The sequence below is a fragment of the Staurois parvus genome, unplaced genomic scaffold (assembly GCF_062004578.1).
Source record: "Staurois parvus isolate SC_StPar_1 unplaced genomic scaffold, SC_StPar_1.0 ptg000548l, whole genome shotgun sequence".
Taxonomy (NCBI): Eukaryota; Metazoa; Chordata; class Amphibia; order Anura; family Ranidae; genus Staurois; species Staurois parvus.
In genome coordinates this window covers 9877992-9892696 of record NW_028318344.1, presented here as the reverse complement: position 1 = coordinate 9892696, position 14705 = coordinate 9877992, and the positions used below count along the sequence as shown (strand labels likewise).

The window sequence follows — 14705 nt, the reverse complement described above, 5'->3', positions numbered from 1 at the left end:
AAAAATGTAATTGGATTTTATTGGGATTTTATGTGATAGACCAACACAAAGTGGTACAAAATTGTGAAGTGAAAGAAAAATGATGAATGGTTTTCAACATTTTTTTTACAAATAAGTGAAAAGTGTGGCGTGCATTTGTATTCAGCCCTCCTGAGTCAATACAATGTAGAACCACCTTTAGCTACAATTACAGCTGCAAGTCTTTTTGGGGATGTCTCTACCAGCTTTGCACATCTAGAGAGTGACATTTTTGCCCATTCTTTGCAAAACAACTCAAGCTCTGTCAGACTGAGCGTCTGTGAACAGAAAATTTCAAGTCTAGTCACAGATTCTCAATCGGATTTAGGTCTAAACTTTGACTGGGCCATTCTAACACATGAACATGCTTTGATCTAAACCATTCCATCGTAGCTCTGGCTATACAGTATGTTTAGGGTTGTTGTCCTGCTGGAAGGTGAACCTCCGCCCCAGTCTCAGGTCTTTTGCAGACTCTAAGATGGTTTCTTATAAGATTGCCCTGTATTTGGCTGCATCAATCTTCACATCAACTCTGATCAGCTTCAGTGTCCCTGCTGAAGAAATGCATCCCAATAACATGATGCTGTCACCGCCATGTTTCACGGTGGGGATGGTGTGTTCAGGGTTATGTGCAGTGTTAGTTTTCCGCCACGTTTGCTGTGTCCCCCACATGGCTTCTCGCAAACTGCAAATGGGACTTCTTATGGTTTTCTTTCAACAATGGCTTTCTTGCCACTCTTCCATAAAGGCCAGATTTGTGGAGTGCACAACTAATAGTTGTCCTGTGGACAGATTCACCCACCTGAGTTGTGAATATCTGCATCTCCTCCAGAGTTACCATGGGCCTCTTGGCTGCTTCTCTGATGAATGCTCCCCTTGCCCTGCCTGTCAGTTTGGGTGGAAGGCCATGTCTTGGTAGGTTTGCAGTTGTGCTATACTCTTTCCATTTTCAGATGATGGATTGAACAGTGCTCCGTGAGATGTTCAAAGCTTGGGGTTTTTTTTAATAACCTAACCCTGCTTTAAACTCACCCACAACTTTATCTCTGACCTGTCTGGTGTGGTACTTGGTCTTCATGAAGCTGTTTGTTCACTAATGTTCTCTAACAAACCTCTGAGGCTTCACAGAAAAGCTCTATTTATACTGAGATTAAATTACACACAGGTGGACTCTATTTACTAATTAGGCGACTTCTGAAGGCAATTGGTTCCAATAGATTTTAGTTGTCACACTTGTTGCATGTCACACTTTTCAGATATTTATTTGTAAAAAATGTTGAAAACCATTTATCATTTTCCTTCCACTTTGCAAATATGTGCCACTTTATGTTGATCTGTCACATAAAAACCCAATAAAATACATTTATGTTTCTTGGTTGTAACATGACAAAATGTGGCAAATTTTAAGGGGTATGAACACTTTTTCAAGGCACAGTATATATATATTGGGACATGGGGGATGATTAGCTCTAGTGGTAGATGCTTTTCAAGTGAGTCCACGCTAGTCAGAAACTCTTTTTCAGGGCTTGGTAGCCCACTTTTATTAAAAGGCAAGAAACAAAAACACAAAAGTCCAAAATAAGCTTTCCCACACAGGGGTACTTCTCCAGTTGTAAATCCACATGAAAAATGCTAAGCCTCCTGGCTACTCCTTATTAGCACTGCTGGTCATCAGTACCTCTGCTGGTGTGGGTCTCCCAGACTCCTGGCTATTCCTGGCACACAGCCTTGAGCCCTTTTGATGCAAATCTACGCTCTGCCATTCTGCACTCCGCACATGTGCAGACACTGTGTCCATTACTTGACCACTTTTACCTATTTTTATCCTGTGACAGGGCTCTGCACTGTTACTCTATATATATATATATATATATATATATATATATATATATAGTATATATATATAGTATTACAAAGACATTTCTCACACTGACATTTCCCAAACTGAAACTTACCTATAGCTGTGCTGCATTATGCTTTTTGCTGGGTTTTGATCCTGTGCTGCAAGGACTACAGTATATCTATGAAGTGTGTACTTTGAGTAGACTAAGGCTGGCCATACATTATACAATTATCTGGAGATTTTTGGTTTAGATTTACCAAAAACCATATATTAGGAGGACAAACCTAAACAACACTTTCAGTTGTAGCCAATTAGGCAGGCCCTTGCACTACACAGTTGAAGGTAAATCTAAAGGAAATTGGGCAGAAAATTGGAAGATAATTGTATAATGTATGGCTAGCCTTAGACTATGATAAACTATGTTCCTCTGGGCCACATCTAATGTCCATTGCAGTTTAGCCACACTCACCTTGTACAGCAGTGAATGGAGCACACCTCATCTTTCTCCGTTCGAGTTTTCAAGTGCTGAGGTTAGGGTTATGTCTGAAAGACTCTTGCTTGTGGCACAATAATTAAAGTGGTCATTTCTCTCTGCTGCCTCCTTCCGCTGTTATCAGCATGAGTCACTTCTGGCAACTTTTCCCAACACCCAGATTTAAAAACGCAACAGGCGAGAGAGCTGCAGCACACAGCCTGTGACTCATACAGCTGCGCTTGTTCATTGTGCTATGTGAAGGGTGTGTTCCTTCCCTCCAATCAGAGCTCTGTTTTTAGATCGATTTACAGAAGAAATGGCTGCAGATACACAGCTACAACTTATGTAGGAGGATTTGTTTCATCTCTGTGTATCACCTAATGCTGGTCACTTCACTGGGTAAATGTGAGGGTTTACAACCACTCTAGATTATTTTTTTTCAGTTGAAGTACTGTAAACCATGTATGTATAATAGATTTGTTCAAAGTAATTTCAGCACCAGGTGCAAAAAAAAGTCATCCTCCCCCCATCTTGTTCATTTTGTTTTTTTTTTTTGCAAGACAAAAGGTTCTGCAATAAGCCCTAGTCTACTAAACAACAAAACAAGAAAGGTGCACCAGCCTCATGAATTACCTCTTATATCATTTATTGTGTGAAACAAGCATAAGTAGTATACTCACAAACCAACTTTTATATGTCATGAGTCATACTCAGAAAATCACTAGAAATGTATGCTGTCATTCTTATCTTGTCCCATTGGCCAAGTGTTGAGGCCATTCTTATTGTTAACTGCATTCTCGTATGAAAAAACCCCCCAAAAAAGCCAGGAGACTTTTCCCCCTCTCCCCATTATTGACAAAATCCCTCAAGAAGAAAGCTGCAGACCTCTCTTTCTCCCACTCAATTCTGTTCCTATTTCCCTTCATTCCAATGTATCCCTTTACACACTCTATGCTTGCCCTCTCTCTGTATTTAAAAGTTGGAAAAAACTGGGTAGCATCATACTGTTGTATGTTTTGCTACATTGCATATGGCCTGATATTTCACCCATCCAATCACTTTTTATATAAACGCTGATTGTCATTTATTTTTCTTGAGATGTTTGTTTGCACTTTGGCTTACGTTGTACATGATGGCTTTTGACCTTAACAGAACTGAATTTCAGTGTGTCTGTTTGTTATGATACATACCTTTTAAAATAAAGAATTAAAAAAAAGAGGCAGGAGACCAGACACACACACTGGCAATAGAGCAGACGTAGGCAACACTCCATGGCAGATTCAGGCACTAACGCATTTTGAGGGCCATACCCTCTTCATCAGAGCTCAAGGCTGGTCTCCTGGCAATTTTTGTGAGTCTATGATCAAGTTGGTTTGTGGGTATACTACTTACACACAATAAACGGCACCCGAGGTAATGCACGAGGCTGGTGAGCCTTTCTTGTCCTGTAATTTAGCTTTCAGGATTCCCCCAATCTGCAGAGGGCAGAAAGGCCCTGATATTTTCCTGGCCAACTGTTGAAGCATGAAGCCAACAAGATACTATAGGACTGTCATGTGTGCCTATTAATTGACGCTTTAGTGCTGAATTGATACACTTTCCTTTGAGCCTTGCTCTGCCCCTGTCACTTATTTTGCCAGAACAAAGTTGGCATGCCTAGGATGATCACATGACTTTGACAATTCAAGTGACATGACAGAGCCCCACTCCCAGATTTTTTTTTTCCTTTCACTGCTTCCCGTCTGCCCTATAGCAGAAATACTGCTACGGGGCAGCACGGGTGTGCAAAATAACGTATATATACGTGATTTGGCAGTTCCAGGTAGGGGGTGCACGTGCCTTACCCGCACCACCATTTGTGGCTTCGGCTATCAATCAACGGGTCCTGGCCGGTGATTACTCGCCGGCACCCAGTGATCGCCGAGTATTGCCAATGAGGAAGAGAACTGTATGTAAACAATATAGTTCTCTTCTCTGTCAGCTCCTGCACACTGCTTTGTATGGCTCTGCATAGCAGTGTGCTTACAGATGAAAGCACACACAGCACATAATGTGAAACAGCACACAGTTAACCCTTTGATCGCACCAGATGTTAACCCCTTCCTGCCCAGTGCCATTAGTACCGTGTCAGTGCTTTTTATTAGCACTGATTACTGTATTGGTGTCACTGGGGATGTCAGTGACACCAAGTCAGTTCCCCCCGTGTCAGAATGCCCGCCTCAGTCATAGTCCCGCTATAAGTTGCCGATAGTCACCATTACCAAAAAATTCCAGTATATATACCGCCATTTGTAAACGCTATAATTTTCACGTAAACCAATGAATTTACATAGATGGGATTTTTTTTAGCAAAGACATGTAGCAGAATAAATTTTACCCTAAATTTATGACGAAATTTGATTTTTTTAAATTTTTCTATTGGACATGTGTAATAGCAAAAAGTCAAAAATACTGTTTTTTTCTCAAAATTGTCAGTCTTTTTTTGTTTATAGCGCAAAAAAATAAAAAATGCACAGGCAATCAAATAACACCAAAATAAAGCTCTATTTGTGGGACCCCCCCCCCCCCGTAAATTTAATTTGGGTGCAGCGTTGCATGACCACACAATTGTCAGTAAAAGTAACGCAATGCCGTGTCACAAAAAATGGCCTGGTCAGGAAGGGGGGTAAATCCTCTAGAGGGCAAGTTTAACATAGCTCTCGGGTACCATGCAATGCGTTTTTTTTGTTTGTTTTTTTTTTGTTTTTTTTATGGCAACTATAGCTTTATTGTCTAACTAAAATTTGGAAAGCTAAGAAACAACTTCAAGCTGCATTGCACCTGTACTGCTGAACAGGAGCAGGCATTATTGCGATCATGTTCCCCAGGGATTTTTTTTTTAGTTCTTCCAAATTCTTTCCAAGCCCTGATGAAGGCAACCTGCTTGTACATCTAAAATGCATTGGCTGTTGTTTGCATTTTTTAAAACTAATAAACTGTTTCTGGACTTAAATAAAGCACTATTTGTGGGAGCCCTCCCGTAAATTTAATTTGGGTGCAGCGTTGCATGACTGCGCAATTGTCAGTTAAAGTAACGCAGCGCCGTAATGCAAAAAATGGCCTGGTCAGGAAGGGGGGGGGGGTTAAATCCTCTGGAGGGCAAGTAGTTAAGATGAATAGTTCATGACTCCAAAACCAGGGATGCACTAAACACATTTGTAACGTGTATTTGTAAGTGCTATTTTTAAGAAGTAATTTTTAGCTTCAAACCTGCAAACTTTATTGTTGCTTTATCTTGTTAAACGAATAAAGCACACAAATTTAAACAACAAAAAAACGAAACTCAAAACTCACTGCACATATTTCTCACAGTGATGCACCAACTTTTCTATTCTGTTTTCTGTAATTTTTTCCTAGAAGATGTAGTAACAATACATTTTTCAGGTTTGTGGCTGAGAGGGCTCTACTTTATTTTCCTAAAACTGAAATGGAAGACGTCAGGGGCATTACTAGAGTTCTATAAACTCCAAGCCCTCTTTGGGCACCTGGAGTAAAATGTTCTGGGCTTCTAGAACTACATAACTAGAAGCGGATCATGCTGTTTCTTGTTTCTCATGTGTTTTTTTTCTTTCTACCTCTATTCTATTTGCTGTCTTCTCGGTCTTCTCTCACTGCTGCTCCTCCTTAGACTTCATTCATTACCTCTCTGTTCCTCTGCTGACAGTGTTCCCAGTCCAGAGAATGAGGGCAGTTAGAAAAGACACTCAAAAGTACCTTACAGCATTGAGGATTCTACCATACCTTACGTATCCTATATTAAAGCCATAAAGAAAGAAGCAGATAATGGCAAATGCCTTTCACTGGTGTTTACATAATCCTCTTAGGATCAGATCAGGGTCTAAGACTAATTTAATCATTTTTTATTGAAACTAATAAATTGGCCTTAAACCATTATAACTGCAATTTCATAAATAGACATTACTGAAATTATACATCAAATTTAACATTGTTACAAAAAGATAAATACCACGCTAATCAAAATCTTAAGTAATTCAACTCCATAATGTTTAAAAAGTGTATTGTGCATGATCTCATTGTTAATTGGTGGGTATTGAATTATTAAGCCAGGGGTTCCTAACCAAGGGTATCCATAGTGCATGTTATTTTAGATTATTACCTATCACTGTTGCCAGAACAGATGGAGGTGGAGAGCTCCCTAGCCAATTCATGAGTAGAGTCAAAAGTGGAATCAAAATGTACAAATGAGTTGATGCGTCAAATAACATGTAAGTAACATTGTCAGTCGTTGTACTTCAATTTCAAGTTTCATATGCGAAAACAGCAAATATCTAACTAGTAACAGCTAGCCTTTGTATTTGTAATTTTCTGTTTTTATAATCATAAATGTAAAACAATCTTTATTAAATGTATTTGTCATACTGGTACCTAACAGGTGATGATATTATGGGGCATATTGACAAATTCATTGGAGGTCTACAATCGTGAAATGGTTAAGATCCTTCTTATTCAGCAAAAAAGAAATATCCATTTTGAAATTCAGCTATTAGTTTGTTAAACTGGTCAGCTATTGTAATTTGCTATATAATTAAATATAATTAAAGACAAACTTTTTTTTAGTTTTGGATAAAGTGCAGAGGGATTAGAACCCCTGACAGTTATTACTGCTGTCTGTGCCCCTATTAAAGAGATTCACTCCCTTTATGTGTCCTGTTTACCATTATCATTGAAAGTGAAAGCAAAAGAAAATCCCAAATTTTGAGTTGTCCCCAGAAAAGTAATAGAGGGGAAATCTTGCAATGGGGACACTAGTTCTGGTGACCTGGGGGTCTCCAAGGAATTCCCTTAATTTGCCAGAATTTCCTCTCCCTATCTGGTTGGCCATGGAACAGGAAGTACGAACGAAACCAGTGCTCCAGTCTTCATACAACCAAGGCGATGCCAAAATGCCAAACGAAGAGGTGCTGCCCTTTTAAGATTGGGAAATCTGACCACTAGTGGAAAAGAACAGACAAGGGCGCACTCTCATCGTGCATTACCGTGGTATAACACATATTTTATTAAATGAAAAGAGGATATATACTCACAAACCAACGTGATAAAAGGCAGTAAAAGTGGTCCACAAGAACAGCCACCCTCCTTCTGACATTTCACTAGTATATAAGCTTGTGGCCAGCAGGCACATCTCTAGCTCTGAGGAAGGGGGTTTAGCTCCCGAAAACGCGTTAGCCTATCTGCACCATTAGACACAGATGTATTGTGACTGTTCTTGTGGACCACTTTTACTGCCTTTTATCACGTTGATTTGTGAGTATATATCCTCTTTTCATTTAATAAAATATGTGTTATACCATGGTAATGCACGATGAGAGTGCGCCCTTCTTTGTTCTTTTCCACTAATGGAACAGGAAGTGAAGGCGAATCTCCGCAATGCGAAACAGATGTAAAAAAAAATCTGAAAGGGGTTATAACCCTCCTTTGCTGTGTCCAAAATGAAAAAAAAAAAGTTTTGTCTATAGTTCTACTTTAAGGAGAAAGTGAACTCTGGAAGCAGAGCTCAAAAAAATCTAAGCAAAGAGCATTAGACTACTCACCAGTATTGTCTGTGGTCTCCCTGCAAGTGATCTTTCCCCATTACTAGTTTGATATGCCCTGTTCTGCACTGTGTCTCTTTGTGGAGGCAGCCATCTTGGTAGAGGCAGGATTTTTCTTTCTCATGCTAGAGCCCACAGCAAGGAGAACAATGAGCAGACACATACCAGGTTTGTGCACTGCTATTTTTCAGGAGGAATGCAAGTAGATTTTACAAGGTACTGGTTAGGCACACGTTACATATATGAATGGTATATAACACATCAAACCTTCATATTTTGAGTTAAGGTTCATCTTAAGTATGTTTGTCATATATGAGAAGACACATTAAAGCAAAGGAGACCCAGTGTGCCAGAAGAAGACCTGGGGCATATGTCCTGAGCACCAGGTTCTGCTATACACTTGAAAGATGTATTCATCTTTTGGTTTTCTTTACATCATTTGCATGTGTAAAAAAAGATTAGAGTTAAAATAAAAATACAAGCAAGTAAAATATCAGCATATCTGTATGTGTATTTGGAATGTGTTAGAAAAGTCCAGTTTATAGCATGAACATGATCAGTTAACTACAGAAAGCTGGATAGTGTCCTCCTCATATACCCTGATGTCTAATGCTTTCCGCACCTTGAACCAGAACAATTCATGGCCCTGAGGATCTTCAGGAAGGTTAATGTATGTATTCTGCTTGATCAGCTTCCTTAGCTTGTGGTAGCCTGAAAGTCTAGAAAGAAATTGAAGAACATAATAGGCTGTGAGGATATCTGGCTGTATGAGTAAAAGCTTATGACACAGTGACGTTTTTCATCATACAAAAGGTCTTTTAGCTTTATAGCTAATGGAATTTCTGAAAGCAAGCCATTATAAAAGAGAGCATGGTAGAATCTAAGTAAGAAAATAAAACAGGTAATATCCATAGTTCATATGCAAAGTTGAGATTAAAATTAGGAATTAAAAGGACACCCAACATATATTTGTTCCTGAATTATAGGGAGAGCGAAATTGCAGGTTTTTTCTTTGCCATAATTTTTGGCAAAACTCCAGACATTTTAGTGAAAATAATGGTATTTTGCTGTTCAATTAAATGCATTGAAGTCAATAGGGAAGAAAAAGCTAGGGTTTTTTAAGGCTCTAATTTGCTTTAAAAGTTCCTGATGGCTAGAGAAGCTCCTTTCAATATACTGGATCAGTTCTTCTGCCACAAAAAATCTTAATGATAACCCTTATGGTAAACCCATTCCTAACTCTAGTTCTAATCCTAATGCTAACACCAATGATAACCCTAACCCTTTGTTTATTAACAAAGCCATGTGATCAGTGTTGTCATGGCAATTACATTATGCTTTTTTTAATCAACAAAGCCATGTGATCAGCATGTCAACACTGGCACAATGATCACATGGCTTTGTTCATAAACATATATGTTTATCATCAGCACTGACTTGGTCCAGAATAGCTTTGCTGTTAAAGCCTGACCCCAGATGATAGTTTGTTTATACCAAACTGCTCCAAAAGAATTATTTCCTTCAGTAATGCCAGCACCTCTTGTCAGCGCTGTATAAACTGTATTTAGCATCACTTACATTATGTATACAGTGATGTATTCCAGCAGTAGTAGGGGGAAAGCCATGCACAGGAAATTTCGAATTTTTATGAATTAATACCAGACTTCCTCTGATTGGCTGAGGTGGAGATATTCTGACAGGTCTGCAGGAGATCTGCATGGCATCAGTGATCTACTGATCACTGGTGCAATGCTTTACAGGCTCCTTTGGACAAAAAGAATAAATGCACATTTTTTTACCTGCAAAAAAATGTGCACGTATTCTTTTTGTCCAAAAGGTGACGTTATCCTTTAAAAATTCTTAGATGTGATGGCTACATTAGTTTTCTTTTTTAGGCTTTGGCTTTCTTTCATTTGTTTTCACCTGGTGATCCAGCCAGTAAGTCTGTTGTTTTTCAAAAGAACAAACTGTCCTGCAGATGTACAGGGGAGCTTACAATGATCAAATTTTATTTATTTATGTAAAACCTGTATCCCAAAAGAATAAAAACTGTTTGCTGTAACTACTTGTTACTTGCTACGTGTTACTGCAGTGTGAACTGGAGTTTGGCTTCAATTTGTTAGCGTATCTAAATCTGCTAGAACATCTAACATTCCCCTCCCCCCAGATTAACATTGGTGCTGTCCAAGGGTACCCCTGTGCTCATTCACTCTAATATAGGAAATGGGTTACTGGCCAGATTACCAGGTGAAAACAGAGGGAAAAAGCCCCCAAAAATGAAAACTAATACAGTCACCACATCTAATGATTGGTAAGCTGCAATATATTACATTTTTGGTTTTGAGCTTAATACCGCTTTAATGCTTTAACATTCTCCACTCTGTAGTAATAATCATTTTTTAGCCAGCTTCAGACACATCTCATATTACCCTCCAAGCAACAACCAACTCAGGAGATCAAATTGAACAAATAGTCATAGTGGGTAATTAGGCTTCAATAAACTTCTAAATAGGCCCCATGTAAAAATACCTTCTCATGAGACCTCCAACAGAACACTCAACAGTCTCTAATATATCCTGACTGCTCATAAATCCTCTACAGATAAATCCTTATCTGATATAATACACTAATAACAACTAATAACACTAATAACGCAAAAGTATAAAAAGTATTAAACAATTCCAGATCAAACATTGCTAGGTTGTACTGTAAATGGGACTAATTTGTTCCAATAAATTGTCATAGGAGGCCTGTACATTCGAAACATATCATCTTTAGTATCTTTCAAATGATTGTTTCATTCTATTCAATATTCAATAATATTATAGTTGCTGGACTGAAAAAAATGGGCCATCTGAAAATATGGATGCATTTAGAAATTGAGCCAGGTGGGAGGGACTGCTGACATATCATATACAGTTTACCCCTCCTACCTCACACCCCTCAGCCTTTTGATTGGGTGGGGGGGGGGGGACGACGACTCCACAATATGATGTTACAATGGACAACTGAAGATCTCAATTTTCCATTGAACTAAGCACAAATGCTGAGAGTCAATCTGAGAGCCAGTCACTCTGGCAGGACTGGACTCTGCCGGAGCTAAAGACTAGGAAAACTTTGAGTATGATTTGCTTCTATCTCTACCCAAAGCAGGACTACACTGCATCTGAGCACCTGTCAGCCTGGTTGCCTGGTGTTTTCAGGAAACCTTGTGGGTTGATATCCTCTAACCTTGCATTGGCCATGAACAGTCACTTAGCTTTTGTTCTCTTTATTCCTAGGAACAATTTATGAGGGGGCATTACCATGACATTTATACTTAAAAGATAACACTTTACCTGTAATCTGGAATATTTTCCAAAAATACCACAAGCAGTACATCTTCTCTTTGGTAGAAAACTTTAGAACAAGCCATTTCAATCTCCAGTCTGCACCAATGACTTTCCAGGTAGTTTCTGCTGATTACACATAAGGTTTTACGACTATTATTTATGGCATCTTGAATATTGTCAATACGGTATACTCCAGGAATAAAATCTCTAGGTCTGAAGCAGAGTTTAAATTTCCTTCTGCCCTTGCATTCCAAATGGAATAACAATTCCTTCATGACCCACTCTTCATCATCAGAGCAGTATGAGATGAAAGCATCATACCTGTAAATTCTGTGTTCCTTTTGTAGCTTCCATTGACACCATACTCTGGCCATGTGGTAAAAGTAATGTACAGACCATTTCAGCTTCACCATCACAAGGCTTGTCACTATAAACAGTAAAGTTAGACTAAAACTTCCAAAGAAAAAGAACACAGAGATATCAGTTCCACAAAAGCTGAGGTCCTGGTTTACAAAATTCAGGTCACGTGCAACCTGGCCAAAACAACTGTATGATTGTATGAAGGGTACTTGAACCTTAAGGTTTAATTGTGACCAATTCTGGAACCAATGATTTTCACAGGAACAGGAAAGGGGATTCATGTAGACATCAAAATAACTTAAGTTAGTCAATGATATCAGAAGGTCCTGACTAATGTTTCTAAGTTTGTTGTTTTTCAAAGATAAGTTCTCTAAGAATTTGAAATGAGCAAATGTATCTTCTGGTAGGTCTTTTATTTTGTTGTTGTCAAGTTTAAGGTATCTTATTTGGAAAAACTTGTGAATAAACTCAGCTGTGGCATGCTGATCTAACTCATGAAAGGTTTCTGACAAATCCAAATCAATCAAATTTGTTAAGTGAGAAAACGACACATTTTTCAAAAGAGAAACTGAAATACCTCTCATGTCCAGTTTTTTAAGGGAACCCAGGCCTTCAAACAGTGTTTCTGGGACAGCGTCTTCATAACGACGAACCTGGTAGCTAATATCCAGTGTTTCCAAGACTTTAAGCATCTCAAATGGTCTCTTAGAGTCATATTTATTAAAATTCCATTGGTTTCTGCTTATATTTAAATATGTCAGAGATGTCAACCCTGCAAAAATATTATCTGAGAATCTGTAAAGAATATTATTAGATAATGAAAGAGTCTTCAATGACTTGAGACCTCCTAATCCAAACTTCTTTACTGTTTGAATTTTGTTCCCTGACAATAAAAGTGTGTCAAGTCTATTCAGTTCTTTAAAGGACCTGCTCTTCACCAATGATATGCTATTCTCTTGCACATCCAAGTACCTAAGATTCCATAAATGATAAAAACTGTTTTTGGTAATAACTGCAATTTTGCAGTTTTTTAGAATAAGGTGAGTTAGCTTGTGTAAACTTTTAAATGCTTCTTGGTTGATGTAGGTTAAATGATTTTTTGACAAGTCCAAATACCGAAGATTTATTAAAGGACTAAACAAAAAATTTGGTAAGCTTGATAGGGCATTCCTTTCAAGGATTAAGGTACGAAGAACATTTAAACCAATCCATGTAGCATTATGAATCATTTTGAGTTTACACTTGTCAAGATACAAAGCCTCAAGGTATTTAAAAGTCTGAAGTTCTGTGTTTACTAGTTTTTCAAGTGGACTTGTTGAAAGAATAAGTGTAGTTAGGTTAGTACATCCACCGATGATGTGCAGTTTTGAAACAGGGATCTTTGAATGCTTGATGTCCAACATCCTTAATTTGGGAAAAGACTGAAAAACCTGGCAAGCGATAGATAAGTCATAGTCAAGTGCAGGTCTCATGCTTGACCAGTGAAGTCCAGTCAAGTTGGGGATTTCAATTTGAAGAAGTTCTGATATATTTAAAGGATTTTCATCAAAGGTAATATCTGATAAGTTGGGTGCATTAATGAAAGTGCTTCCATTTATTGAATTCAGATTATTCCTCTTCACATTGAGGCCTGTTAGATTAGGCATATACAGTTGACTAAGATCTAATACTGAAATAAAATTATTGCTTAAGTCTAAAATGTTCAGAGATGAAAGGACCAATAGAGTTTGATTGCTTCGTAAATCAGCAATAGAATTGGAGCTCATATTGAGATTTTGCAAGTGGTTCAACTGTTTCAGTGCTTCAGCCACAGGTGTAAAATTTGAAATGTGATTGAAAGACAGATCAAGTTCTTGTAAAACATTTAAAAGATTAAAATGTACATTTTCTATTGTGTTTAGCATATTATTGCTAAGATAAAGAATTTGTAGGCTTGTCAAGTGCTTCATGTCTACATTTTGCAATGATTGTATCAAGTTATTGCTGAGATCCAGATAGTAAAGATACTCTAAATTGTAAAACGCTCCAGAGCAGATTGTGCTAATTTTATTTCTATTCAGCTGAAGCTCTAGAAGTTTGGGTAAGTGGTAGAAAGCTTTGTGCTCTACTACTGCAATATCATTTTGTGATACATTTAACCATAAAGTTTGATTTGGAAGATGCTGAATGGATTCTGTTAAATTCACAACTTCTTGTCCTATGCAGTTAGCATATCCTCTGTTCTTATAGGTCAAAAAACATTTAGCATATCCAAAGGCTTTTATTGGTGATGCAATATATAATGCAATGGTGAGCAAGACAATGATATTCTTGATTGAGTAATAATAGTTCATGCCAGAAGAGTTCATTGTTTCATGAAAGAGGACAGAACAAATATTGTGATCTAAATAAAATAAATGTAAAAAGGTTAGGGATAAAAAAATTAACATTAATTGCAATTTTCACAAAAATCAGACAGAAAAAGCATTCTTTAGTTGTATCCTAAAAATGGTATACAATCAGATTATTCTAATTATAACAGCAACTTAGGCATTTTAGGCCTAATCTAATATAAAAAATATACAGTTGCAAGAAAAAGTATGTGAACCCCTTGGGATTACGTGGAGTTTTGCATGAATTGAGCATAAAATGTGCTCTGAACATCATCTAAGTCACAACAATAGAAGAACACAGTCTGCTGAGCATAATACTACACAAACATTAGATGTTGCCATGGTTTAATTGCACATAACATGTAAACATTCACAGTGCAGGGAGGAAAAAGTATGTGAGGCCCTAGCTTAATGACTTCTCCCAGAGCTAATTGGAGCCAGGAGTGAGCCAACCTTGACTCCAATCAATGTGATGATATTGGATGTGTTGCTGACAGCTGTCCTGCCCTTAAAAAACACACACCTGTTTTGGGTTTACTGGTTTCAAGAAGCACTGTCTGATGTGAACCATGCCTCGCAGAAAAGATCTCTCAGAAGACCTACGATCAAGAATTGTTGACTTGCATGAAGCTGGAAAGGGTTACAAAAGTATCTCCAAAAGCCTTGATGTTCATGTGTCCACGGTAAGACAGACTGTCTACAAATGGAGAAAGT

General features: G+C 38.0%; 1 protein-coding gene across 1 annotated transcript; it reads right to left on the bottom strand.

The window, feature by feature from the left end:
• Positions 1 to 7757: 7757 nt before the first annotated feature.
• Positions 7758 to 13967, bottom strand: LOC149451162 (uncharacterized). Its single transcript, XM_089690930.1, has 2 exons — positions 11266 to 13967; positions 7758 to 8646 (listed from the first exon to the last, which is right to left on the bottom strand). Exons 1-2 carry the CDS (start codon positions 13965 to 13967, stop codon positions 8484 to 8486), a joined length of 2865 nt encoding a protein of 954 aa, XP_089547056.1. The 3' UTR covers positions 7758 to 8483.
• Positions 13968 to 14705: the final 738 nt, after the last annotated feature.